Below are 25,960 nucleotides of genomic sequence, written 5' to 3' on the forward strand. Positions count from 1 at the left end.
GCAGCGATTACTCAGGGCGTCTCTGAGGAGGTGATGTTTGAGGGAGACCCGAACGGTGAGGAAGAAACGGCCGTGAAAGTCCGGGGAAGATGTTCCAGGTGGCATAGACAACATGTGCAAAGGCCCTGGGGCAGGGCTGGGCCCGGTGGGTTGGAGGAGCAGCCAGGGGGCTGGTGCACCCAGGAGGGCCGGACCTGACTCGGGTGCTCACGGGCGCCCTGTGGTAGCTGCTTTGGGCAATGAGGGCGGGAGCTGGGGGATCCGGGTGACCGCACCGGTCCAGCCGGGCAGGGCGGGAAGGCTGCATAGAGAAACATGGACGAAGTCCCAAGACATTTAGGAGGGAAACTTGAAAGGATGGGGCTGCCGTCGGCTGAGAAAGGGAGCAGAGTTGCTGGATCCAGCCACACCTGAAGGCGCGCCTGCTGGATCTGTCCAAAGGGAAAGGAAGGCGGGGGGCCCAGGGGAACCAGCAGGTGAGAAAGGCAGCCGGGGAGCCAGGGCGCACCTGTGGTGGGCAGTCTGCCTGCCGTGTAGCCGGCAGGCAGACATGGCGCCAGGAGCCTGATGTGAGCGTGGGCGAGGTGGGCTTCTGGCCTGTCCACACTCAGGGCCCCGGGTCATGAGTGCCATGCTGCGTGGGAGGGGCCGTGGGGCAAGCTGGTGGAGAGGAGAACAGAGAAAGCTGCCCAACCAGTGTCTCTTCTCAGGAGGCAAAGGACGTGGAGTTTGGTGACTGCCCCTCAATGAAACTTTCAGGGACTTTGGCCGCAAATGTGAGGAACGTGGGACGGCTTGGGGCGGGGCGGGGGAGGGCTGGGGCTGGGGGTCCTGCCCACACGTGCCCAGGGTGCAGTTTTGCCCACAGCCCTATCAGGACGCGTTTCAAAGGCTTTGAGGGCCTCCCGGCGGAGTCGTCCTTTGCCGGGGGAAGTTATCCGCGGGAAATGATGAGGCGCAGCCTCATCTGTGGATGTCCCTCTCTCTCAACGTCGCTTCTAATGGAGATCAAGCGGGGACCAATTAAACTCTGTGGGCAACTGGCCGCGTAATACTGATCCCCGCTCGGAAAGGAAAAGTGCCCATTTGCACCCGGAGGAGACTGGGAGGAGGCAATCAACCTCAGGACCTTTGCACGTGCTGTTCCTCCTGCCGGAAACTCCGTTCCCATAGGTGTTTGTATGTCTGATTGGCTTACTTCATCCCGGCCGCCCGAGAGGCCCCTGCAGACCTCTCCCGGCTTTCAGGGCCACGCGGTGAATCCTGTTCTCTTTTTGGCCTCTTGCGTAACCGCCCGGCATGATGTTATGGACCATGTTCGTGTCTCTGTGGGTGTCCCGTCCCCGCCCCCCGGGGGTGGGGGGGTGGGGGGCGGGTCTTCAGCCCAGCACACAGTAGGTGCCCAATAACTGGTTTGTGGACAGAATGAATGAACACGACCACGTGCCGGCGGTGTCTCTCCGGGCGAGGGGTGGGTTGTGAGCCAGTCTTATTTTCTTCTTTATGCTGATTTTCCCTAATTTTCTGCTGCACGCGCCTATTTTATAATTAGAAGGAAAGTTATTTTGAAAAAAATTACCCCCAAATGTCCCAGCTGCGGGAGCTGACGTGATCGAGCCCCGCGCTCCTCCCCAAGGGCAGCTGCCTTCTGGGCGGATTCAGAGGACACGGCAACAACTGCGTGTTCAGGGGGCTCCCGGGGTCGGCCCTCAAGGGCACCGGCCGGGCCACGCGGCCGGGAGGGTCTGCCCGGAGCTGGCTGTCCTAGCCTTCCGGGGGCTTGAATCAGCCCTTGGGAAAAACCTGCCGGCCCTACCTTCACGGTCTGTCCAGAATGTTCCCCCCCACCCGCTCCTCGACTCTCTGTTTCCACCTGGTTCAGCCCCCTTATGGCTGGTCTGAGCCCCGGCGGTCCCCTCGGCCCTGGCCCCCCCCTCCAGTCTGTCCTCCCCGCAGCAGCCACCAGAGGGCGCCTGTGAGCACCTCAGTCCGCCCCTGCCCTCTGCCTACATCCCTCCAGGGCTCACGCCTCCCCTGGGGCAAAGACCCAAGTCCTTCCTGTCTCCCCCAAGGCCCTGCATGACCTTCCCCGTCCTCTCTCAGCCCTCCCCCCCCTCTCCCCCTCGCTCACTCTGCTTCAGCTACACGGACCTCCTCACTCCCCCTCCCCCATGCCAGCCACGTCCTGCCTCAGGGCCTTTGCACCAGCTGTGCCCCCAGCCTGGAGTGCTCCTCCCCAACATCCACGTCTCCTTCATATTCTCTCAGCTCTTTCAGGTCTTGGCTCAGATGTCACCACCTTACCCCCCACGTCCCCTCTTTAATACTACACCCCACCACCGTGAATATCCCCACACACTTTTTTTTTTTTTTGTAAATCTTTGTAGGACTTACCACCAGCTGACCCACAGCGGTTGTTACCTCTTCTGTTTCCCATCTGTTGCCTGCGCTGGAGTGTCGGCTCCCTAAGGGCAGGGATCTTTGTCAGTCTTAGCCACTGCCGTGTCCCCAGGGCCTGACCTGGGCCTGGTGTTCAGAAATGTTTGTGTCAAAAAAGAACGTGGGGGAAAACGGATCCATCACGAGGACACCATAGAGTGTGGCCTCTGGTGGGGAGAGTAAGGTTGGAGAGGCCTCTCCTGGGCGAGAAGGGTCCTGTTTACGCAAATGTTTGCTGAGCACCTACTGTGTGCCATCAGGCCCCGTGCTGGGCATGTGCTCTGATCAAGGCAGAGGCAGCCCCAGCGCTGCCCTCTGAGGCCCCAGTCTGGCGGGAGAGGTGGACCCGTACCAGGCAGTTAACAGACGGGGTGATCAGAGCCACGATGAGGGGTGAATAGGGCACCGTGCAGATATGGGCCCCTCCGCTGGGAGAGGCCAGATACAGGCCTCACTCCTGCCCCAGATCCCCCCACCCTGACCAGGGGCGTGGCTGTGTTCCCAGCCCGCTGCGGTCACCACCATCGCAGGGAGGCAAGAGGTCATCTCCAGGGGGACGTGGGCAGGAGGCCCAGGCGAGGCAGGGCCAGTTGGGGAGGAGGGTGGCGGGTCCTCCGGCATGTTTGCCCCGGGTCACACAGCCTTGGGCGTGCTGACAGCTGGCTTATGTTACAGATGGGGAAACCGAGGCCCAGAGAGGTACGGGTTCTTACTGGAGATCGCGTGGGGAGTCCCTGGATTCAAACCGAGGTCTGCATGAGCCCTGTGCCTGGACAGAGCACCTACTGTGCTCCCGGTTGCATTTCCTGAGGGCCCACTGTGTGCCCTGCTGAACTGGGGGGACTCCACACCCGTGTTGACACAGAGCGCCTCCTGGATGCCCCGCGTGATGCTGGGGTGCCAGATGGCCCACCTCCTAAAGCACCTACTGTGTGCCTCCCAGAGTCCGGGCCCTGGGGGAGAGATGTCAAAGAGTCACAGCTTAGTAGGACCTAAGGGGGCAGGTGAACAGTCTGCGGCCGCACACTTCGCAGAGCGCCTACGGTGTGCTCGGTACTTTGGGGACTCCAGTACGGGCCTCCCCAGTGCCAGAGGACGTGGGGTTAAATGTTCCATTTCGCAGAGCGAGGAACTGAGGCACGGAGCGCCAAACGGGCAGATCACCCAGCAGCAATGCCGGGGAGCCGTGGGGGGGTGGACCCCTGGCCAAGGCAGCCATAGCTGGGCGTGGAAAGGCCACCAGGGGAGGGGGTTGTCCCTGAACTTGATCGGGGTCTCCCCTGGGCTGCCGGCCTCCTTCTCGCCACTGGGCAGTGAGCTTCTAGAGGGGGCTTAACATTTTAGCGATTTGTTCTTTTTGGGCTCCAGGCCTCCTGCAGCATTGTGGGTAAGGGCTCAGCCTCTGGACCCTAACCTTGGTTCGACTCCCTGTTCCTCCCGACCGCGAGCAACTAACTTTTCTCCCTCTTCTCCGTTTGCAAAGCGGGGTGATGGTGGGGGTAACGGGAGCGCGTACGTGTGCGCACGGTATACACTAAGAGCCCAGTCAATACACGTTCCTAAAGGAACGGGAAGCATTTTCACCAGGGATCGGAGCAGATGGGGAAGCCGGCCCCCTGCGGTGGCTCCTGGGTCTCCGCCAGGGTCCCCGGCCCTCCTTGACCGCTTCCCCGAGCGCCCTGGGCCCGCAGGACCTCTGTATGCCCTGCCCCTCGGATGGAGTTTTCAAACCCGCACGGGGCGGCAGCGCAGGCCCGGATTGGCTGCCCGCGTGGGGCTGCCCCTCCTCCTCCCGCCCCCCCCGCCCCCCCCCCGGGGTGTCTGGGACCTGGCTCGGTGGCCCCATCTGTTTCCAATCTGGCCCTGTGCGCACTCTCCGTCCCCTCCTCAGGGCTGTGGCTGGCGTGGGGGCCTCTGCCTTGGTGTCCCCCGCTCATCCTAGCGGACCCCAGCAGGGGAGGGCGGGGGGAGCTGCTTTCTGCCCGCGCCCCTCCCCCACCCTCGGTGGGGGGGGGGTCTCGGAGTGCAGGGGGCGTGGCCTCTGTCTTCCAGCCCAGACTGGGAGGGCATCTTTCTGCCCCTTCCCCGACCTCCTGTGTTTGGCTGTGTTTGGGGAGCTCTCTGCCGCCGCGTCCCGCATCCAGCCCCTTCATCCGTTGCCATGGCCACGATCAGCGCCTGCCAGAGAAGGGGGGGCCGGGTGGGGGGCTCCCTCTGGGATCAGGCTTACGAAGCGGGGGGTATCTCGGGCTGTGCCCCTTGGGGCACCGCTTCGTGCGTGTGCACGTTGGGGGAGCGCGGTTACCCCCTCGGAGGCCTCCTCCTGCGGCCCCCCGCCCCCTGATGGTGCTCCCCACTAGTCCCCCCGCCCCACTTCCGGCCGGGGCCCCGCCCTGCTCCGGAGCCCCCTCCCTGGGCCCGCCCCCTGGCCGCCCTGCCTGCAGTCCCCGCCCCCGGGCCGAGCTCGCGGGGCCTTGGCCTCTCCCGAGTCCTCGCTGCGCCGCCGCGCTCCGGGCGAACCCAGGGACGGGCGGCAGCGGGCCCAGCCGAGGGGGCCCGGGCCCCGATCTCCGCGCCGAGATCCGCGGGGTGAGTGCGCCCGGATCCCCTTCCGCCTCGAGGCCCGGGCTGCGCTGGGCTTTGTCCCCCTCCTCGCCTCCCCTCCAGGCTCCCGGGATGGGGGGGGGGACCCCCGCGTTCTCCCCCACCTCCGCTCTGCTCGGGCCGGTCCAGCCACCCTCCAGGGACAGCTCAGCCCCCTGCTGCCTGGCGCCCCTCCCCCCCGCCCCCAATTCAGGCCAGTCTCTGGGACTTAGGAAAACTCCGGACCGTTATGCTCCGCGGGGTCCCCTCCCCCGCCTGGCCCCCAGCCCGACCTCCTCCCCCACCCTCCTGGGGGCGGAGCCAGGGTCCGGGCGGCCTTCTGCCAGCCCAGGGGCGCCCTGATCGGGGTTCTGCATCCCTCCGCTGGGAACCGGACTGGGGTCCCCCCAAAAAACTCACAAAGTTTCCCTCTCTTGTCCCTCTACCCCCTCGGGTCTGTAGATCTCAGGTTAAGGCTGTACCTTGTTGGGGGCTTTAATGAACTGGGGGGGGGTCAGCTCCCACTTTTCCACTTCCTGCCCCTGTCCCTAAGCTCCACGCCTCTGTCCCCCGTCATTGCCTACCAGCTCCGTATCTCAGCACCCCCTTTTGTTGCCTCCAGCGTCCTGCTTCCCAGGATTCCTTCTCAGAGCCGTGGGCCACCCAGAGGGGCTTGCTGTGTGACTTTGGGGCTAGGGGTCCCAGCCACCCAAGTCCTGCCCGCCCTGTCCTGAACCTCCTCTCCACCCCTAAGTGTGCAGCAAACCCTCAGAGCAGGCGCGAGTAAGTTACAGCTGGAGGCCGTGTCCTTGTCAGCCTCTTCTTCCTGGGATGTCTCCCTCTGGCCTCGGTTTCCCCCTCTGAAATGGACGTGATCACAGAGATGATGTGGGTAAAGTGCCAAGTGGCCGGGCACGTTCCCAGGGTGCAGACGGGGCTGCCATCTTGGAGGATGACAGACCTGTGATGGGGGACACCCATGGTGTGGGGGTAGCCCCGAGGGGGCCCTTGATCCAGGCTGGGACACCCAGGAGGGCTTCCTGGAGGGGGCGGCAGCTCAGTTGAGACCTGAGGATGGGTGTGAACGCTGGAGTTTGATGGGGATTAGGAAGGGTGTGTTGGGTAGTAGGATTGGGAGGTACTCCTACTCCTGTGTGAGCCAGAGAGCAGTGGCTAGGGACACCAGCCTGGCCCAGCAAGGCACTGGGCGTGCAACATGATGGGGTCAGCAGTTCTGAAGGCTGAGGATAGGAGTCTGGATTTTAATGGACATCGATGGGAGCCATGGAATGTTTGAGAGCAGAGGAGGGACAGAGTGAGACACGGCCACTCCCAGCCCCAGGACGGTGGGTCAGGGCTGGGCTGAGGAAGGGTCCTGGGATAGGGGGAGGAGTCCGGAGGGGTCAAGATTCAGTCTGGGGTGGGGACATCCGTGGCTGTGCCCTGGAGGGTGAGTCCACAGGTGGGCCAGCTTGGGGAGGGTGTACCGGGTCAGGGTGCCCGTGTTGCGAAAGGCCCAGAGGCCTGAGGCGGACCAGTGCCTCTTGGGGGCTGTGGTAGTCTGTGGGAAGGGGCAGCAGGGCGGGCCCAGCATCACACCTTTAAGGGTGGAGTTGGCAGCCGGGGCACCTCGGAGGTCGACCGAGAGCTGGCCTCTGGCCTGCGATCTTCGCCCAGCCGGGCGGCCTCCGTGCTGTGTGCCCCTCACCTTACAGCCGCCCCTCTCTGAGCTCACTTCCTCATCTGTCAAACAGAAGGACGCACAGGTGGCATGTCAGAGGGCTCAGCACACAGTGGGGACACCCAGCTGGCATTACCCATTCCTCCCTGTGGGGCTGGGCTTGGCTCCCTATCCGCCCCTCCTGTCCACTCCTGACTGCGGGGGACCCCTGGGGACACAGCACCCAGTGCGTTTTGATGGTTAATTAAAGGCGGCTCCCTTGGCTGGTCTCAGCCCATTCTCGGAAGGTGGCAGGGCGGGCCCTCCTCGGCCCCACCCTGAGCCCTCTTCCTGGGTGAGGTGGGGGACATTGAGGCCCCAAGGGGGAGAGGGGCTTGGCTGGACCCGCTTTGAGGCCACCAGTGACTCCAGAGGTGTTTGGACCCTCCTTAACGCTTTGGTGACACAGGGATCCAGGAAGCCTGGAACCCCAGGTCCTACCCTCGAGGGTCTCTGAGGCCTCAGAAGAGGGATTCTGGGCAGGAGGAAAGTCTGTGGGCACAGGGGGGAGGGGGGAGGGGGGCGGGCGAGGTTGTGCGGGGCTGGGGACTCTTCCCTGGTTTCCAGCCTTACCTGCTGCCCCTGGCCGTGGGCCATGGGCCGTGGAAATCCCCTGGTGGGTGGCTTGTGCCCGTGAGCCCCTCCCAGGCCAGGGCGGACCCTAAGGTGGGGGCAGGGAGAGGGACTGGGGTGTCCTCGAGCCTCAGGGGACAGCCTCGTGCATGTGGCACGGAGCCTGTTTGCTGCCCAGGCCTGGGTCATAATTGCCCCTTTATGCTCCCTGCTCCGCGTGGGTACACGAGGCCGGCTCCGGGATCTCGTGACCCGCACCCTGGTGACCGGCCAGAATGGGTATCTACCCACGCCCTGTTATCTAGGCCTCGGAGCCCCCAGAGGCAGCCCGGAAGCCTGTGCTGGGCCCAGAGAGGATCATCTGCTTTTCTCAGATCACACAGCGGCCAGGGAAGGACACGGTCATGTGTTTAAACGTGGGCTCTGGACCCAAGGTCCCACCCAGGGGCCTGGGGCGAGTCCCCGCGCCTCCGTGAGCCTCAGTTTTCTCATCTGTGAAGGGGGGGGGCACCTGCCTCTGACAGGCAGCCCCTGCCACGGAGGCCGCTCTCGCTGATGGCCCGGCGTGGTGGGCGGGACCCCTCCCAGGGTTCTCCTCCCTCCCTCCCCCCTCCTCCCCCCCCCCCCCCCCCCCAGAGCCCAGCCTCGTTTGCCATCTGAGTTATTTTCTGCGACTCCCACGGGTGGCTGCTTCCTTGTTAACGGCCACGCCATCTCCAGGAGCTTGGGGTTGCCGCCTTATTCAGCCCCAGTGCACCTGCCTCAGTTTCTTTTTCTCGACAGGGGCAGGATTGGCGGCCCAGGGTGCTTTTCCGCAAGAGGGGCAGGGAGGAGGCTCGGTCAGGTGTCAACCCGGCCAGGTCCCTCCCAGCTCAGAGCTGCCAAGGGCTCCTTTGTGCCCTGTGGGTCCAGTCCATTCCTACCTCTCTGCCCAAATCTCTCTCCTCCCTCTTCTAGGATCTCTGGGTTCTGTTTCTTGCCCTTCCCCGTGCTGTTCTTTGTGCTGAGACACCCTCCCTGTTCCCATTCGCCCTTTAATTTTCAGCCGAGTGATATTAAATGTGGGCAGCGGGCACAGCACATGCAAAGGCCCTGGGGCAGGACCATGCCCGGCATGTTGGAGGAACAGTAAGGAGGCCTGCATGGCTGGAGCAGAATGAGGGAGGAGGGAAGGACAGGGAGAGGATGGGGCAGGTGGCACAGGGCCTGGGGACTCAGGGGAGGCCTGGGGCTTTGGCCCCGGGGGAGGTGGGAGCCCTGGAAGGGCGTGGGCAGAGGAGAGCAGCATCTGATTCAGGCGCCCTGTGGCTTCGGGGGGAGGAGAGACTGTGGGGGCGTGGGCGGGAGCTGGGTGCATTGGCCCCGGTGGTAGATGATGGGGCTGGACCGGGTGGAGGTGGAGGAAGGGGTAAGACGTGAGCAGAGACCGGCTAGCGTTGGAAGGCAGAGCTGATGGGACTCGGTGATGTTTTTCCTCGACCCCTTGCAGGAGACCCCACCGCCAGCGCCAGGGGCCCGCCTCGTGGCAAGTTCCCCGGGGGGAGGGGGAGAGGGGGACGGGGGCCCGAGGGAGCCTGGAACCTTGTCCCTTCCGTGGGGCGTGTGACGCTCCCCTCCCCGCCTCCCGCCCCCCCTCCCCTCTGTGCCGTCCGGGGCCCTGGACGCCCCCAGGGCTGCGCCCTTCCTCCACGGGCTGGCGTGGCAGATTTGGAGGCGCCCGTGCCTGGATTAGCCCCGTCCTGCCCAGACGTTGAGAAGGCGTGGGCCCTGCGAGGCCGGGGCTCTGGGAGCCAGGGGGTAATTAGGGGCCGCCCTGTTCTGAAGGCGGCTGCTCCTGGAGCCCCTCCCGGGCACGGGGCCCATCTGGGACCTCTGCGCCACGCCTGCATTCTGGGGGCGGGCAGGCAGAGGGGGGAGAAGGAGGTCGCCCTCCCGGGGGTCCGTGGTGGGCCCAGCAGCCCCGAGTTTGAGCCCCCGCCCCTCCCCCGGGCAGGCTTTCTGTGCGGCCTCAGTTTCCCCAGAGGCTCTCCGAAGGCCCGCCCAGCTGACCCTTGTTGTCTGGGCCAGAGCCCCCCCCCGCCCCACACTCAGGCGTGACCAGCGGTGGGCAGCTGGCTGTGGGCCCTTTTCCCCACCTGGGGCCCCCACCTTCCTGTTCGGCCCCTCTTGCCCACGGCGGGGGGCACAGGGGACGGGGCTGTGCCCTAGGCTCCTCTTTACCCACCTGCCGTGTGTGTCTGTGGTGAGGCCGTGTGCCTGTCTGCGCGTCCGTCTGGTTGACCGCGGGCACACGTCTGGGTCCGGGGTACGCGGGTGCCGCTGGCCCGGATCTGACCCCGCTTTTCACGCGGTTCGTCGGCCCGCCCGCGACCCTGTGCATGTGTGTCGTCTGGCTCTGTGCGTCTGAGGTCTGATTCTGTGCCCGTTTCGTGGCCCGCGTGCAGGTGTTATTTGCCCGACTCCGCGCGCGGACCCGTCTCTGTCGCCTGACTGTGCGAACGCACGTGTGTGTCTGGGGTCCGTCTGTGGCCCGTGTGCAGGCGTCCTTCGCCCTGTCTGGTCTGACTGTGTGCAGGGCGGGCCCCCCTGACCCTCCCCCTCCCATCCTGGCTTCCCCACCCCCGACCCCGAGCCATGATCAGGCCACCACCAGCCCGGGCTCCTCCTGGGGCCCCTCTGGGGCCGGGCGAGGCGACCGCAGCTGGGTATTTTGGGAGCCAGAATCACAGGGACTTGCCCTATCATTATGTGGCACCTATCCCTGTGGTCATGGCCCGGACCCGCCCGGGGCACGGCCCGGGGCGGGCGTGGGGCCGACCCGGCCACGGGGGCCTCATCCTTGGGCCCCTCCCTGCCTCTCCCCGGCCCTCTGCCCTGGCTCTGGCCAAAGCGGAGAACACTGGGGAGGGGGCTTTGTGACCAGGGACCCTTCCACCCTGGAAGAGCTCAGATCCTTGGAGGAACCGATTCTGAGCGATGCGCGTTCGCGTGTGATTTGCACCCTGGGGTGAAGGTGTGGAGGGCGGCCTTACTCACGTCGGAGGCTGTGGGATGTGAACCAGGCGACGGGGGTGGGAAGGGGAGCTTCTGGAGGAAGTGACAGCTGAGCTGAGACCTGTCACGCAGCCGTGGGGGGACAGCAGAGGGCACAGCAGGGCCAGGGCTCGCCGGCGGGACTGAGCTCCGTGTGGCTGCGCCTCCGGGAGAGGAAGTCCTAGCAGAAGCAGCTTCCTCTGGGGGCAGCGGGAGCCGCGGAGGCGTTAGAACAGGGCAGGGGGCAGGGGCCGGCAGGTGGGCGGGGGGACGATCTGTCTGGGGGCTGAATGGGGCCGAGGTGGGGCGCCCAGTCGGCCAGCAGCACCAGCTGGGGCCTCGTCTTTCCGGAGGCCCAGCCTGGGCGGGCAGGAGCCGGTGCTCGGAGCGCGCCTGAAAACTGGTGTTCCGTCCTGCCTGGGGGCTCGGCGAGGCTCCGTCAGAGGGGGGGCTCACCTGGGATCAGGACTCAGCCAGCGGCCGGGGGGGGGGGGGGGGGCGTCTCAGGCCGCTGGGACGGCCACGCAAAATCCCACAGGCCCCATGGCTTACGAACAGCAGCCCCGTGTGTCTCATGGTTCTGGAGGCTGGGAGTTCAAGATCAAGGGTCCTCTGGCCCCGTGCTCACGAGGCAAAGGGGCTGAGGGGACCCTCTGGCTAGTCCCGTTCCCAAGGGCCCCACCCTTGTGACCAAAGGCCCTGCTTCCTAACACCGTCACACGGAGGGTGGGTTTCAGGGCGGGGATGTGGGGGACACGCACCTTCCTTCTGCCTCCCCAGCGCCCCACGACCCCCGCCCCATTGTCCCGTAACCCTTTCCCCCAACCCCATGACCCTCCTCTCCTCCCTCCGCCACGAAGGCCCCCCGGATTGCCCCTCTCCCCTCTCACGGCGCCTCCGTTGTCTCTGCAGACGCTGTCCCGTCTGACGCTGAGGCCTCTTCGTGAGGGACCGGGGGGGCCGTCGCCCTCCAGGGCGGAGGTCGGAGGTCACAGGTAGCTGCCCAGCATGGTGCCTGCCTGGGGCCCCGGAGTGGCCTCTGTGGTCGGTCCCGTGGGCCTCCTCGTGGTCCTGCTGGTCGGAGGCTGCACGGCAGAAGGTAAGCGCCTCCTGCGGGATGTGCGGGCGTCTGAGTGTACACGTTTGCGAGTGGACGTGTGTCCCCGCCTCCTCCCCGGGGCCTCTGTGCTCCACGAATGAGGCTGCCTGAAGCGCCTACCGGACCCCGGTCCTGGGAGGTTCGGAGGCCAGGAATAACGATGGCATAAACAGCAATACCAGTAATGACAATGTCATCAGCTCTGTGCCGAGCCGGGTGCTAAATACAGGCTTGGCCTGCTTAGAGCTGAGCGTGCTGGGTCCATGACCTTCCACAGGTGGAGCCAGGGGAGGCTTCTTGGGAGAGGGGGCATTGGAGCTGGGGCTTTGTGGGTGTGTAGGAGTTCGCTGGTGGAAAGAGCGTTACTGGTGAAGGCGCGAGCACGGAGAAAGGCCTGGAGGTGAAGAAAGGGGCTGGTGTCGCTGGGGGCGGGCGGGGCTTCGGTACTGGCAGTAACGTGGAAAGAATGAGGGTCAGCCCTGGGCCCCACTCTAAAACCTGACCTACCGTCAGGGGCCTAGAGGTATCCGTCAGGGCAGCAGGAAGGAAGCAGGGATCTGAGGTTAGTCTGGGTGCGAATCCTGGCTTTGCCGTCACCTGCTGTGTGACCTTGGGCTGGTGACTCAACCTCTCTCAGCCTCCGTTTCCACCTGAATGAGACTCAGACACGTCCGCGTCCCAGCATTCTTGTGGCAAGGACGCACAATAAGGCCCCGTGTGCTGCTTGGCACATAGTAGGCCCACGGTCCCACGTTACCACGGGCGCGGTAATTACTGCCGCTGGGTGAGCACAGAGACGCGCACGCTTGCCGCGTCTGTTTGTGTTTTTCCTTGTTTTCGTGTTGTTTTTTTAGCAAATGCCGAACGCATTCAGATCAGCCACCGCAGCCTGACGGAATGAACGCTGTTGTCACTGTTCCCGTCGTACAGACGGGGGAACTGAGCCACAGTGACGTTCCGTGACGGCCAGGAGGTGGCCAGGCTGTGTTTTGTGAGAGCCCCGGTTTCCTGACTGTCAACACCACACTCCCGCGCCCCCCCCCCCCCCCCCGGGCCAGTAGCTTCCAGCCGCGGCCGGGCTGTCATCCATCTGGTCACTTCCCAGGACCTGTGCTTCGCTGGGCTCTGTTCCCGGTGGTGGAACAGCAAGCCGAAGGCGCTAGGTGTTTTAGTATTTCATTCACTCGTTCGTTCGTTTACTTATTTTTGAGAGAGAGCAAGAAAGATCACGAACGTGGGGGAGGGGCGGAGGAAGAGGGAGACAGAATCCCACGCAGGCTCCCTGCTGTCAGCACGGAGCCCAACGCGGGGCTCGATCCCACGAACCGTTACGTCACGATCTGAGCTATGCCCAGTGACCGAGCCACCCAGGGGCCCTCATTCACTTATTTAATGCAGGGTCAGCTTGTTCCCTGGGGCGGGTGTCCCGGGCACTGTCGGGGGCGGGGGGAGGGTATAGCAGCATCCCTGGCCCCACCCACTCTCCGCCAGGAGCCCCCCACCCCCACCCCCAGTTGTGCCGACCACAGGTGACCCCAGGCAAGAATGCCTCGCCCCAGCTGAGAGCTGCGAGTTTTACTTACGCGAGTTAAATAACGTGGTTACTGCCTTGACATCTTGCCGCGGTGGTTTTTGCCAGCCTTGGGGAAACTGAGGCTGCCAGAGCCTGAGACCCGTTGTGATTGAGGGGGCCACAGAATTTGGGGACTACCCTGGCCTGGGTTCTGTCGTGTGCCCACGGCAGATCTGTGCTCTCCCTCATTCGGTGTGTTTCTCATAAGCACCTACTGTGTGCCGAGCACTGGTTTAGACGCGGGACAAAAACGTCCCACCCCTTTCCGGAGCTCATCATCTAGCGAGGGAGAAGCACCACGTGTGTTGGATGGTGGACATCTGGGGATGTGGGTGTAGAGAGGAAGGGTGGGGGCTGCATTTTAAAGGGATGGGGGAACATCAGGGAAGGAGGTGGCATCTGAGCAGAGACCTAAGGGAGCTGAGAAGCGCACCCTGTGGGCATTTGGGGCGGGGGGAAGTGTCCGAAGCAGAGGGAACAGTACATGCAAAGGCCCTGGGGCAGGACCCAGGAATGTTGGAGGAAGCCCGCGTGGCTGGAGTAGAGTGAGCGAGGGGGAGACAGGGTAGAGGGGAGGGCCTTGGGGGCCTCAGAGGGGACTTGGGGCTTCTCCTCTGGGAGAGTGGGAGTCCTGGAGGGCTGCGGGCAGAGGAAGGCGGCACCGGGCTCGGGTGCTCACGGGCGCCCTCTGGTGGCCGCCGCAGGGAGCACAGACGGGGTGAGGGCAGGGCCCAGGTGACTGCGTTGCTCCCAGTGAGCAGGTGGAGAGTGTCACCCACGTGGGCAGCTGGGGCTGGCTCAGGGGGCGCTCCGTTGGCGGGCCCTGGGTCGTTATTGCCCTGTCACTTGCGATGTCGCTCCTGCCCGACCCTCAGACCCAGATCTTCCTCCCGGAGGCGGAGGCATCTTGCCCCCGGAGGTGGGTCTGCTTCACAGGCGCTCTGTCCTCTGGGACCCCGCGGGGGGGCGGGGGGGTACAGGCACCATGATCTGCGCCGCCTGCTCCAGGGAATGGCCCCGGTCCTCGGGGAGCCACTGAGGGTGGGGGCTCTCAGGCCACAGAGGGCCCACGTGGGCAGCGGGAGCCCCCAGCCGGCTCCAAGAGGAGCGAGTTGTGCCCCAGCAAGGGCTTCTGGTCCTGCGGGGCCTTCCCAGGATGCCGTGGGGCAGGCCCAGCCGGGTTGGAGGGCCCCGGCGGGTGGGGTCTCTGGCTCTGGTCCGGCTTCTGCTCTGCAGAACCCGAGCTGGAAACACAGAACTCGGGCCGGGGCGTTCCACGCAGCCTCCGTGCTGTTCGTATCACCCCCCTGACCCTCAGGTCTCCTCGTGGGTGACACGGAGACGCCGAGGCACTCTCGGTCCCGAGGACCCACCTCCCCATTCGTCGACGGTGCTGTTTCCAGCGGCCGTGGGCCCCGGGTGGGGTCCCAGAGCTTCTTGTCCATCACAAGCTGGGTGACCCCCAGCAGGTCTCACCCTTTCTGAGCCTTGGTTTTGCCTCTCTGGGTCCCCGGTGAAAGCATCACGCTGGGTGTCCCCTGGCCCGGGACGGACGGCCGCACCCCAGAGTGCCTTTCTTGTGTCGGGGCAGGGGGGCCCTTTGCCAAGAGGAGGAGGGGAGGGTTTGTCTAGACGGGAGACTCCAGGCGTCCACACGAAATGTTGGCGTCGGGGCGCGGCGAGCAGACAGGTCTCTTCCAGGCTGTGTGTCTGTCACCCCAGAGCCGCCTGGGGGTAGCCTGGGAGGGCGTCTGCCTTGCAGAGAGGGGGGGCTCAGGTCAAGAACCCCATTTTCTCAAGGGTCACCGGGGAGTGGGGGCGGCCCCGTGCCCACCCTGCCGAGTGGCACGGGACCAGGTATCTTGGCCCAGCGTGGTCAAGGCTGTGAGGGGGGACGCCCAGGCGGCCGTGTGCACGGAGGAGCTCCTGACCCAGCCCGTGGTAATCTGAGAAGGCTCCCCAGGGGAGGTGCTGGCCTAGGGGAGCGTGTCCGGGCTCATCAACGGCTAGCTGGATGCCTCCTGCAGCCCACTTCCGCCCCTCCTTCCAGGGGCTCCCGAGAGAGGATTTCCCCAGAAGTAAGATTCCTGCCCCGGCCACAGTGACTTTCCTCCGTGACGCTGGCTGGGGACACATATGGCCCCAGTCACCGTTCCCGAGGCTTGGAGGAGGGGCCACCGAGGCCGTCAGAGCCAGGGAGGGGCCGGCCCAGCCCGGGGCTCATCAAGGAGCAAAACATCTGAATCAGGCCCACGGCCTGGAGGCCATAGGAGCGTAAGACGTGCGCCTGAGGACAGACAGACCCCGGGTTCAAACCCGGGTGGCGTCGTCTGGGCCGTGTGACCTCACGGAAGCTTCTTAACCCTGAATCTGCACGAGATGACGAACAGTCACGGCTTCGTGGGGCTGCACACGGCTGCCAGTTTTCAAGAGATGGCCCCTAAAGTCACACACGGTCACATCAGGGGGAGCAGAGCTTTGAATAAGGGAGCCGAGGCCGCTCGGGCCACTGGGAAGGGCACCCCTTGTTCAAAGCCTCGCCTGAGCCGTGGGTGGGAGAAGCCGGGGCCTGTGGGCACCAAGACTGGGCTCCCGAGGCCTCCTTGAGCTGCTTCAGGCTTCCAGGCATCCAGAATTTTCCAGGCGAACCCACGTGGGCCTCTGCTGTTTCCTTTGATCTCGGAGGCTTAGGGACCCAGGATTGCTGTACGTAGCTCGAGGCAGCCTCTTGTCTGCTCCTCCTCGGACCCCAGCCTTTTGCTTCCTTAATATTTTTCTTTTATCAGCTCACCTTTTTATCCAAATCTTGCGTTTTTTTAGAATATGCATGTTTTGGGGGAGAGTACAAGCAGGGGAGGGGCAGAGAGAGGGGGACAGAGGATCTGAAGGGGGTTCTGTGCTGACGGCACAGAGCCTGACACGGGGCTTGAACTCACGAACAGTGAGATCGTGACCTGAGCCAAAGTCGGATGCCCAACCGACCGAGCCACCCAGGGGCCCCTCAAAATCTTGTTTCTTAAGAAATCCTTTCTGGGGCGCCTGGGTGGCTCGGTCAGTTAAACGTCCAACTCTTGGTTTCCGTTCAAGTCCTGATCTCACAGTTCATGAGTTCGAGCCCCACATCAGGCTCGGGATTCTCTCTCCTTCTCTCTGCCCCTCCCGTTTGTATGCACTCTCTCTGTTTCTCTCTCTCTCAGAATAAATAAGTAAACTTAAAAAATCATTTCTATTGGGGGTGTCTGGGTGGCTCAGTCGGTTAAGCATCCAACTTCAGCTCAGGTCATGATCTCACAGTTCGTGAGTTCGAGCCCCACGTCGGGCTCTGTGCTGACAGCTCAGAGCCTGGAGCCTGCTTCGGATTCTGTGTCTCCCTCTCTGTCCCCCCCCCCCCCCCGCCCCCGCCTCAAAAATAAACATTTAAAAAAAAAAAATCATTTCTATTTATCTTTAAATAGTTGTAAATCTCAAAAAGTTACCAGGTCAGAAGGGCTTCTCCCACTGTGTCCAGCCGCCTGGTTTCTCTCCTGGGGCGGCCCTCATCTCCACACACGCACGTGCTCCCTTTCCCCCCGCCCCATTTCTCTTTGGCCCTTTTTATGTTTCTTTTCACGCAAACAGGAACATCCGCGGTCCTTTTTCCCACGCGACAACATCTGTCCCTTGCTGTTCCTTCCCTAGTAGTGAGAGACGCACCCTGGTCCCAGGATACGTTTAGCCGGTCCCCTTTTGTTGGATACGGACGTTGTTTCCCCGAGGGACCTTGCCAGCCCGTCCAGCCCTGGAAGCTGTTGGGAAAAGTCTCGGGAGTAACTGAATTCGTTGAACGAGATACATTGTAGCATCTCTAGGAGAGGAAATCCATCGTCCCTTTGGGCCATTTGGAGGTTACTGTGAAAAGTCAGTAAGAAAGAAAGCAATGGTGATGTAACGCCACGGACACTGTCACGTGTCCAAGGGGCGGAGCTGAGGCTGTGGACGGGGTTAAAGACGCAGCAGGCCCCGCCTGAGACCTTCTGGAGAGACTGAGTCCGTCAGATCAGTTGTGAGCCAGCCCGTTTCACGGCTCGGCTCGGCCGCCGGCTGGCCGTGTGTCGAAGCAAAGGCCTTGCTTCTCTGTGCCTAAAGTTTTATCGTGTGGGGACCGTGGCGGCCCCAGCACTCAGCGCTGTCCGAGGGTGAAATGTTGCGGAGCTAGCCCCCTGCATACACTAGGCGCCCAGTAAGTGCTTGCTGTGCTGGTTGTCAGGATCTTGGGCCTCAGGAAACCAGACCGCCCTTTCTGAACTTCTGCTCCCAGCGCTGACCCCTCTTGTTGGGACGGACGCCTCCCAGGGATTGAGAGGCTGGAGCCCCGGGTTGAAAATGCGGGCTCTGACCTCACATCCCTTGGTCACCCGCTGTTACTCCGCTTGGTGCCTCACTTTCCCCACCTGTCCCAGCAGGGATCAGACCAGTCACCTCCTTCCAAGTCTTTAGGGCCAAGGACCCTCCAGGGCTTGGCCGGGCGCCACTGGGGGCCTCCAGGTGCCAAGTCTGAGGACCCCAGAGTCTTGGGGGAGGGCTCCCCATCTGCCGTGTCTCAGGCACACATGGGAGCGCGTGTGGCTGTGGTCTCGGGGGTGGGCGTGGGGAGGGCGTTCGGACTCAGCGTTTCTCTGCCTTCCTCCTTTCCCTCCCCTTCCCCAGGGCCCACGTGGTACTTTGTGGCTGGGTCGGGGATAGAGGGCACGTCTGCGTGGCCCCGTGGGGTCCTGGCCTCCTGCCTGGGCCCGCCACACCCCTCCTCTTCCTGCTGTATCTCCAGAGCCCCCCAGGTTCATCAAAGAACCCAAGGACCAGATCGGCGTGTCGGGGGGCGTGGCCTCCTTCGTGTGCCAGGCCACGGGCGACCCCAAGCCACGGGTGACCTGGAACAAGAAAGGCAAGAAGGTCAATTCACAACGCTTTGAGGTGAGTCTGGGGTGAGGGGAGACAGTCGGGCGGCAGAGCCCCCTCCGCACGCGGGCGGCCGTAGCTCGGCCACAGATGTCGCAGAAATGTCTCCCAGGGGTCCCACGGGCCGCCACCCTCCGTGGCCAGAGCAACTGTCCGCCCTCCCCGGCCGTGTGTCCCCGCCTGCCCCGGCTCAGGGAAGACCCCGCCAGGCCGGCCCTGCAGGCTGTGTGCTGTGTGGCCTCAGGCAAGGCCCCGCCCTCTCTGTCTCGTCTCACGCACAGGATCAGCCGCACTTGTACATGCGGCACGATTCACGCGCCTGTCACACGGACTCCCCTGTGCCGCTCACGCACCCACATGCCCACACGCCCTCCTGCACGTCCCCGGGCCCAGTCTCTGCCCGTGGCGCATTTGTGCACAGGGTGCCCGTGGAGGACGCAGGCCCAGCCCCCGTCCCGGTCGCCGGCCTCACCTTTCTCCCCTCGCCCGCGGCAGACGATCGAGTTTGACCAGAGTGCGGGGGCCGTGCTGAGGATCCAGCCGCTGCGGACACCCCGGGATGAGAACGTGTACGAGTGCGTGGCACAGAACTCGGTCGGGGAGGTCACGGTCCACGCGAAACTCACTGTCCTCCGAGGTACTGGCCTCCCGGGGGGGGGGGGGTGGAGGTGTGTGTGGGGGGGGGGAGCGACAAACCTGAGAGGAAGAAGCATCGAAAGTCTTGCTTTGGATTTGTCTCTTTGGGGCACCGTGATGTCCCTTCCCCAGCCCGTCACACCACTGGGGTCCAGAGCCTGGAGGGAGGGATTTACTGAGCCTTTGCAGGAGAGCCGCGTTAAGGGACTAGCGCTGTCACCATTCGTCATCTCGATCTTGCCCCTCTGATTACAAGAGCCTGGTCCACCTCAAACTGGTTCACGTCACAAAGGGAATGCGTCGATCCGTGTCATTAAAATGGCCACGCCGTGGCCGGCTTCAGGTTCAGCTAGATCCAGGAGCTCGTACGGTGTTCTTAGCCCTCACCCTCTGCCTCTGGGTTTGTCTTCTTCCATATTGACTGTATCTTCGGGATTCCCCCCCGTCCGCTCCAGGCTCTGGGGCCACCACCCCAAAGAGAGGACGGGGTGGCCCAGGATGTCTGCTCACTGGCCCAGCTTGGGTCGGATGACCATCCCCGAGGAGCAGATAGCCTGCTTGGCAGAATTCTCCCTGGAGTCCGGGGTGTGTCTGCCCACACAGGCAGGGTCAGTAAGGGGCGGTTCCCCCCAAGGAATGGACGGGCACAAACAGGTACCCCCCCCCTTCCCATACATTCACACAGATCCTTCGGGAACCCTGCTTTGCTGGGCTGTTTTCTAAGCCTCGTTGGGGGGGGGGGGCTGGGGGCACCAGGAAATCTCTGTCTCCTTACAAAAAGCCTCCTCCTTCAGACAGCCTCGCCACAGGCCCCCCCACCCCCCACCCCAGCCTCTCTCTTCTGCCCGCTCTGTTGCAAGGTGGTTTTAGCCTCTAGCGCTGTGTGGCCCCGGGCAAGTTAATAAACCCCTCTGAGCTGCACTTCGTCACCCCCCAAGTAGGGAAATGACGCTGGCCACAAGGGGTAGCTACCAGGAAGGAGCGCTTGGCTGACCAGTTACCAGGCATCATTCTTCTCACTCCGGTGCTCAGCGGGCGGCTGCCACCAGCCCCTCTGTGCCCCTCGGGTGGGTGGGTCCTGCCTGTCGCCTACAGGGACACCCTGGCCCTCTCCTAGCTTTAAGCGTGAGCCCCAGGCAGCCCTTTGGTGGGAGGTGGCTACCCGGGGTGGCATTCTCTGGCATCACCCAGGGCAGCGGACCCCGGGGGTCAGGGCCACTTTGCGTCAGACCCTGGGGGTCATCTGCACGGAGCCCCTCCCTCAGAAGGCTCTGCCCCCACCGTCTGTTTAACAGGACGCTCCGTACTTTCTTTCGCGTGGGTCCCGAGACCCTGCAGGGGGAGGCCTGGTGGGGGGGGGGGGGGGGAGGGGGCGGAGAGTCTGCCCATCCCGGCCCGCCCCGCCTCTGCCCAATAGATATTCTTGCCCTGACCTTTCCCGGGCACAGACGGAACAGCCTGCCTCCCGCTGTCCCGTGCCAGCCTCCATTGTAAGCGCTCGGAGAGTTAAAAGGACACGCTGTGAATCTATTAACCGCCCAGTCGCTGGGAGTCTGGGAAAGACCCGTCTGCTCTCCCCGCCCCCCATCGAGGCCTCCTTGGCTGTGCTCCGCTCTCCGGCCGCCCGGAGGACGCGGGGCCCGGGCCGGGTGCCCAGCCCCCGGGGCCTCTGACCCAGGAGCGCCCGTCCTCCGGGCGTCCCCCACCCGGGCCCCGAGCCGCAGGGTCCCCCCGGCTGAGCGGGGGAAGGTCTGGGCTCTTGGGCCCGGCTCTCCCCGCCTCCCTCCCCCCACCATCTGATTGTGGACCCCGCTCACGCCTCCCGTGCTGTTGTTTTAATTAAACTCCGAGGAATCGGGCGCAATGTGGTACGCGACGAACATTTTTGTTTAATTAGGAGCTCCTGGTGCCGTCAGACAGCCCAGCCTCCCCCGGTGCCCGCTCGCCTGCCCCCCACCCTGCTGGCTGCCACCCACACGCACTCACGGGGACCCCCGAGGGCTGCACGCTCGCGGGAAGGGCTCACGTGTGAGCACGCGTGGGGTGTGGATGCTTCCCGGGTGGGCGCACACCGGCTTTGAGCTCCAGGAATTGAGGCCCGGTGGTCTGGGCCTAAACTTCCCGTGACGCCACCGGGAGCCGGTCAGAACCACCTTTGGGGTTCAGGCCTCAGGCCCAGGAAGAGCAAACCGGGCCTGACCCACCTTGGACAGGGTCCAGCCAGCTCCTCAGACCCGAATGGGTCCGGTCTGGGGGGTTGGGACTTCTGCAGCCGGCCCCTCCCAGTTTTCTCGGGGCTTAGCCGGGCCCCAGCCTTGCTGCGTCCTGGCCGTAGGACCCGGGGCGGGTATGTTTCTGTCCGAGCCTCAGTTTCCCCCGCTGTGAAATAGCTCCCATCTTTGAGGAGGGCACAGGAAAATACCTGCACGGCGCCTGGTTACGCAGTGGACGGGACTTGGGACTGGGGCCGTCGGGCCTCCACGCGCGGCTGGACGCGGGCCACCGCTTTCCCGTCCCCCTGGAGAAACGGGACGGCGCTACGCCTGCCTGCCTCTCCCTGGCCCCATCTTGGCTTTCTGTCCCCTGACCGTATGCCCGGGGCTCAGACCTCTCCCCCACGGGGGCTTTTTTCCAACCTGTTCCCCAGCCCCCCAGTCCCGTCCCCCAGAGCACTCACCAGGCCTCTGTTCCTCCTGGGCATTCGTAAGCAAATGCGTGCGCATCGTTTCTCTTTCACAAATAGCAGCGACATCCAGGTGGCAGGAAGCGTTCTCTGTAAAACGCCAGAGAGCAAATATCGTTGACTCTGCAGGCCAGACGCTCTCTGTCGCAACATCTCAGCTCCGCTGCCCCAGCTGGAAAGCCGCCGTAGGTGATGGGGACGCAGATGGGCGTGGCCGTGTGCCAATAAAACTTTATTCACAAAAACAAGCAAGGGGCCGGATTTGGCCCCGGGGGCTGTAGTTTTTGATCCTTGGCCTGTACGTCTTTCCCGTTGATCCCTGTGCACCGAGCAACGCGTCTGAGGCTCCGTAAGGTGACGTCTGCGTATTTCAGCATCGCGTCCCGCGGGGGGGCCCAGCCTGTACGGAATGAGTTGACGGATGTTTAGGTTGTCTCCGGCCTTTTGCCGTTGTGACTAGCTGCATTCCATCTCCGGTGCATGTGCCCCGTGGAAACCGTAGATGCTGAGCTGAGGGTTGGGGGTCTCTGGTGGGTGGCACCAAAGCTCCCCTCCTAGTACGGGCCGTAGCACCCCCTCTGGGCGGCTTAACGTATTCTCTCCCGGTCCTGGAGGCGGGAGGTCTGAGATCAGGACGGGGCTGCTTCCTCGTGGGGCTGCTGTCCGCGGCGTGCAGATGGCGTCTTCTCCCCGTGTCCCCACGGGGTCGTCCCTCTGCACACCTGTGTCATCACGTCTCCTTGTAAGGACACCATATTGGATTAGGACCCACCCCAGTGGCCTCAGTCTAATTTCATCACCCCCGTAGAGACCTGATCTCCAAATAATCGCATTCTGGGGTCCCGGGGGTTCGGGGTCCGACGTATGAATTGTGGGTGGCGGGAGGGCTCGTTTCGGCCACAACGGGGCTAGTGGCTGTTTCGATTTGCACTGAGGAGCCTGGTCCCTGGGCCTGGGGAGTCCTGTGTCCGTTGCGGATGGCAGGCCAGACGGGAGCTGGAGGTGTTAGAGGTCAGAGCAAAAGGGGCCTGCCTAGAGCCCAGGTGCTGGAGAGGGAGGACCGAGGTGGGACAGCAGGTGGAGGCGGGGGGGGGGGTCCCCGAGCCGCCTCCCTTCCGTGGCGGGACCCCAGCTCAATCAGGCCACAGAGTCCGCTCTGCTTTTCAAGCTCACAGACGAAGGCCGCCTGGCACTTAGCCGGCCCGCCTCATCGCCTCAGCCTGCGGCCATGTGCCTGCCGGTCACTGGACGTTGGGGGCTGAGGGTCTCCAGGGAGAGGGGCATTTTCTCCTCCTGGTGTCCCTCCTGCCCCCTTTAGCGTGGAGAGAAACTAGACCTTGGCCAGGGAACGGGGACATTGACACCTGGAGGCGTGGTGACTTTCCTAGGCTAACGGCAGCTGGGACTGAGCCGTTCCACTCATTGATTGGGCGCCTACTGTGTGCCAGGCCCTGCGCTGGGCAGTGGGGACACAGCGGTGACACAGACACGTAACGATAAATAGAGTCGGTCACTAAGATATTCTGGAGTGAGGGAGGCTCAAAATGGGACAGCTGAGACCAGTGGGGCAGTGGGAGGCGAGGGTCCTGGGTCTCTCCGGAGGGTGGTGAGGACCACAGTGGACGTGCGGCAGGGGAGGGGTGGGGTTCGGTTGATGTTTTTATGTATTTTTTAACGTTTATTTATTTTTGAGAGAGAGAGAGGGACAGAGCGTGAGCAGGGGAGGGGCAGAGAGAGAGGGGGACACAGAACCCGAGGCAGGCTCCAGGCTCCGAGCTGTCAGCCCAGAGCCCGACGCGGGGCTCGAACCCACAACCACGAGATCATGACCTGAGCTGAAACCAAGAGTCAGACACTTAACAGACCGAGTCACCCAGACGCCCGCGGTTTACGTTTTTAAAACTCCCTCTGGATGCTGTAAAGTACCCCCAGGGTCAGCGGTGCTGACATCGGGGCTGGATCATTCTGGGGGGGGGTGGGCAGCAGGGGCATCACGGGGTGTCGAGAAACATCCCTGGTCCCCGCCCCAGCTGTGGCGATCAGAATATGCCCAGACGTCCCCAGACTCGCCCCGGGTGAGAAGCTCTGGTCTGGCCTGGTGCCCCCCCCCCCCCCCACCGCCCCGCGTCGTGTGGCGCTGATCCACGTCACACAGGAGGAAACGGGCGACAGGAGCTCCCCCGGCCAGGCAGGGGCCGGACCGAGATCCTGCCGGCGCCCGAGCCCGCCCTGGAGGTCTGGCCGTGCGGCAACTGGGCCCCCGCCCTGTTCTTCCCCTGTCCCCACCCTCAGAGGACCAGCTGCCCCCCGGTTTCCCCAACATCGACATGGGCCCCCAGCTGAAGGTGGTGGAGCGGACGCGGACGGCTACGATGCTCTGTGCTGCTAGCGGTAACCCCGACCCCGAGATCACCTGGTTCAAGGATTTCTTGCCCGTGGACCCCAGTGCCAGCAACGGGCGCATAAAGCAGCTGCGGTCAGGTGAGCACAGGTGGCTGGGAGGATGCGGGAGCCACAGAGGGCAGTAGGGGGAGGGCAGCGTCTCCGGGGCCCGAGCCCTGGGGACTAACGGGAGACGGAAAGGCAGCGGTGTGGGGAGCCACGGGGAATGGTGAGGACGGCCGTCTTCTGTGCCTAGCCACTGGGTACGTCCCGGGGCACGGACCGTCAAGATAATGGTGAGGCACGGGAGGCGGTAGGGGGAGAGTGCCTTCTCTGCCGAAGGCGTAGGCGTGTCCAGTGAGGATAGAACGGGGTCCAGCCAGGCCAGAGTAGAGAGGGGAGATGTCTAAGGCAAGGGCCAGTGAGTATTTCCAGTGCTGAGGCCATGAGCCTCTCCGGAGGACGTTGGAGGCCTCAGACAGGTAAGGCAGTGGGGAGCCACAGAGAGCTACAGGCAGAGAGCATCTCCAAGACTGAAGCAGTAAGGAGGGGACGAGACACAGACGGGCAGCCCAGCCTGTGTGTCCCCGCCCCGGCTGGGCCGGAGCCCAGGGCCTCGGCCACCTTGGGATGGCTAGTCCACGGTTGTGCCTCGGCATAGCACCAACGTGCCCCATCTGTGAGTCTGTCTGTCTCGGGGGGCGGGGGGGGGGGGGCGTGTGTGTGTCGTGTCACTCGTCCCCCTGCTTCGTGACGCGTCCACGTGTGCGTGTCTGGGCTCCCCGGCGCAGGCCTGACCGGCTTCTGCCCCCCACCCCCACCCCCCTACCCCGAGTGCGGGCCAACACTGAGCACAGGTCCCGCCAGCCGCGCGTGGGCTCGCCCGCGTCCTCCCAGAGCAAGGCTTGCCCCCTGCATCTTGGCTGCTCGTGCACCCACGTTACCGCCCCTCCCGGGCACGTGCACGCTGGGAGAGTCCCCGCCTGCACACGTCGAGGCCCCACCCCTAGGCCGCCTGCGTGCAGACGCGAGGTAGGGACGTGCCCGCGGGCGTGCGCTCGCGTGTGTTGCGGTCCACCGGGCTGACACACGCTGGGGCACACCTCTTTGCTTTCTCTCCCCGCTTCCCCTGAGGAGCCCGCCCTGAGCCACCCCTGCCTGAAGGCCTCCTGGCTGTTCCTACCGCCCCCACTCGCTGCCCGGTGGCCTCCTCCTCCGAGGGGTCCATCTGTTCCTGGCACGTACTAGGTGCTCGGCGAACAGAAGCTGCTTTATTGATCGGAATAAATCTGATTATCAGTCCCCCCTCCCCTCCCCTCCCGGCCCCGCCCCCACCCCCGCCCCCGGAGAGGATTCAGGCGTCCGCCGAGCGCCCATTAATGTTCCTGTTCTCTTTTCTTGTCCCTCTGTTGTAAACGTTCAGAAACCTTTGGTAAGTCCTGTCTCTTCACCGCGTCAACGACTAACGCGCCCTCGTCGTCCCCACCCCTCCCCCGCCCCCTCGCCTCCCCCAGACTAACAGCCACTGTGACAGTAACTGTGACCCGCTCCACGTGGCATGTTTACTAACGACCCTCCCCCCCACTTCCCGTCCATCTGTCCGTCCCCCACCGGCCGCCCAGCCCTCCGCAATCAGGCACCAGGGGGTTGCAGAGAGAGGAGCCCAAAAGGAAAAGAGGAAAAACAAAAAAACCCCACAAGGCCACCAGGGGCCGTTCAGACCCCAGATCGGAGGCTAAGGGGAAGATTAAGGGAATCCTGGGGTCAGGGGACTTTTGCACCGCACAGCCCCCCAGCCTTGACACGGCTGGAAAAGTGATAAAATGACCGAAGTTTTGGGAGCTGGGACACGGGCAGGGGACAGAGGAGGAGTTTTGTAGCCGGGCTGGCACCAGGCACTTCCTTTCCCAACATCCAGCCTGAATCCCCTGAACCAACCGTGGGAGTGACTGATGTTGGCCCGGGAAAGTTCCTTCTCCTCTTCCTCAGGGTCAGAAGCAGAGCCACCTTTTCATACCTGCGAGGTCTGTCCTTTCCTTCCGATACAGCGGCCGTGGGCTGCTTGGCCGTCCCGGGAGGTCTCGCTGTTTGGCCTCTGGACCCCCATCAACCCGAGGCTGATTCCCATTCGCTCCCAGGTAGCGAGGAGAAAGGGGCCTCGTCGGGTTGAGGATCTTGTAAGAGATCATCCAGAGGCCTAGGAGGCTGGGGCGCTGGGTTCAAAGCACCCAGCCCACCCTCTGGGCTTCGGTTGGCCCGTCTGTCCATCCGCCCGTGTGCCCGTGCCACGTGGGAGGGGCCGGC

At 64.0% G+C, this 25,960-nt stretch overlaps 1 protein-coding gene across 17 annotated transcripts in view; it reads left to right on the plus strand.

The window, feature by feature from the left end:
• PTPRS (protein tyrosine phosphatase receptor type S) overlaps positions 1-25,960 on the plus strand; it is a 95,331-nt gene that overhangs the window by 23,973 nt on the left and 45,398 nt on the right. For 16 of the 17 annotated variants that reach the window (XM_053220035.1, XM_053220040.1, XM_053220039.1 and 13 more), the window contains exons 1-5: positions 4,879-5,028; positions 11,261-11,447; positions 17,825-17,970; positions 18,451-18,592; positions 23,567-23,755. In XM_053220035.1, coding sequence (XP_053076010.1) covers positions 11,357-11,447; positions 17,825-17,970; positions 18,451-18,592; positions 23,567-23,755 — 568 coding nt within the window. In that variant the 5' untranslated portion in view covers positions 4,879-5,028; positions 11,261-11,356. Of the gene's footprint in view, positions 1-4,878; positions 5,029-11,260; positions 11,448-17,824; positions 17,971-18,450; positions 18,593-23,566; positions 23,756-25,960 lie in introns of those variants that run through there. The other variant, XM_053220036.1, reaches the window with a different exon arrangement.

The sequence above is a fragment of the Acinonyx jubatus genome, chromosome A2 (genome assembly GCF_027475565.1).
Source record: "Acinonyx jubatus isolate Ajub_Pintada_27869175 chromosome A2, VMU_Ajub_asm_v1.0, whole genome shotgun sequence".
Taxonomy (NCBI): domain Eukaryota; kingdom Metazoa; phylum Chordata; class Mammalia; order Carnivora; family Felidae; genus Acinonyx; species Acinonyx jubatus.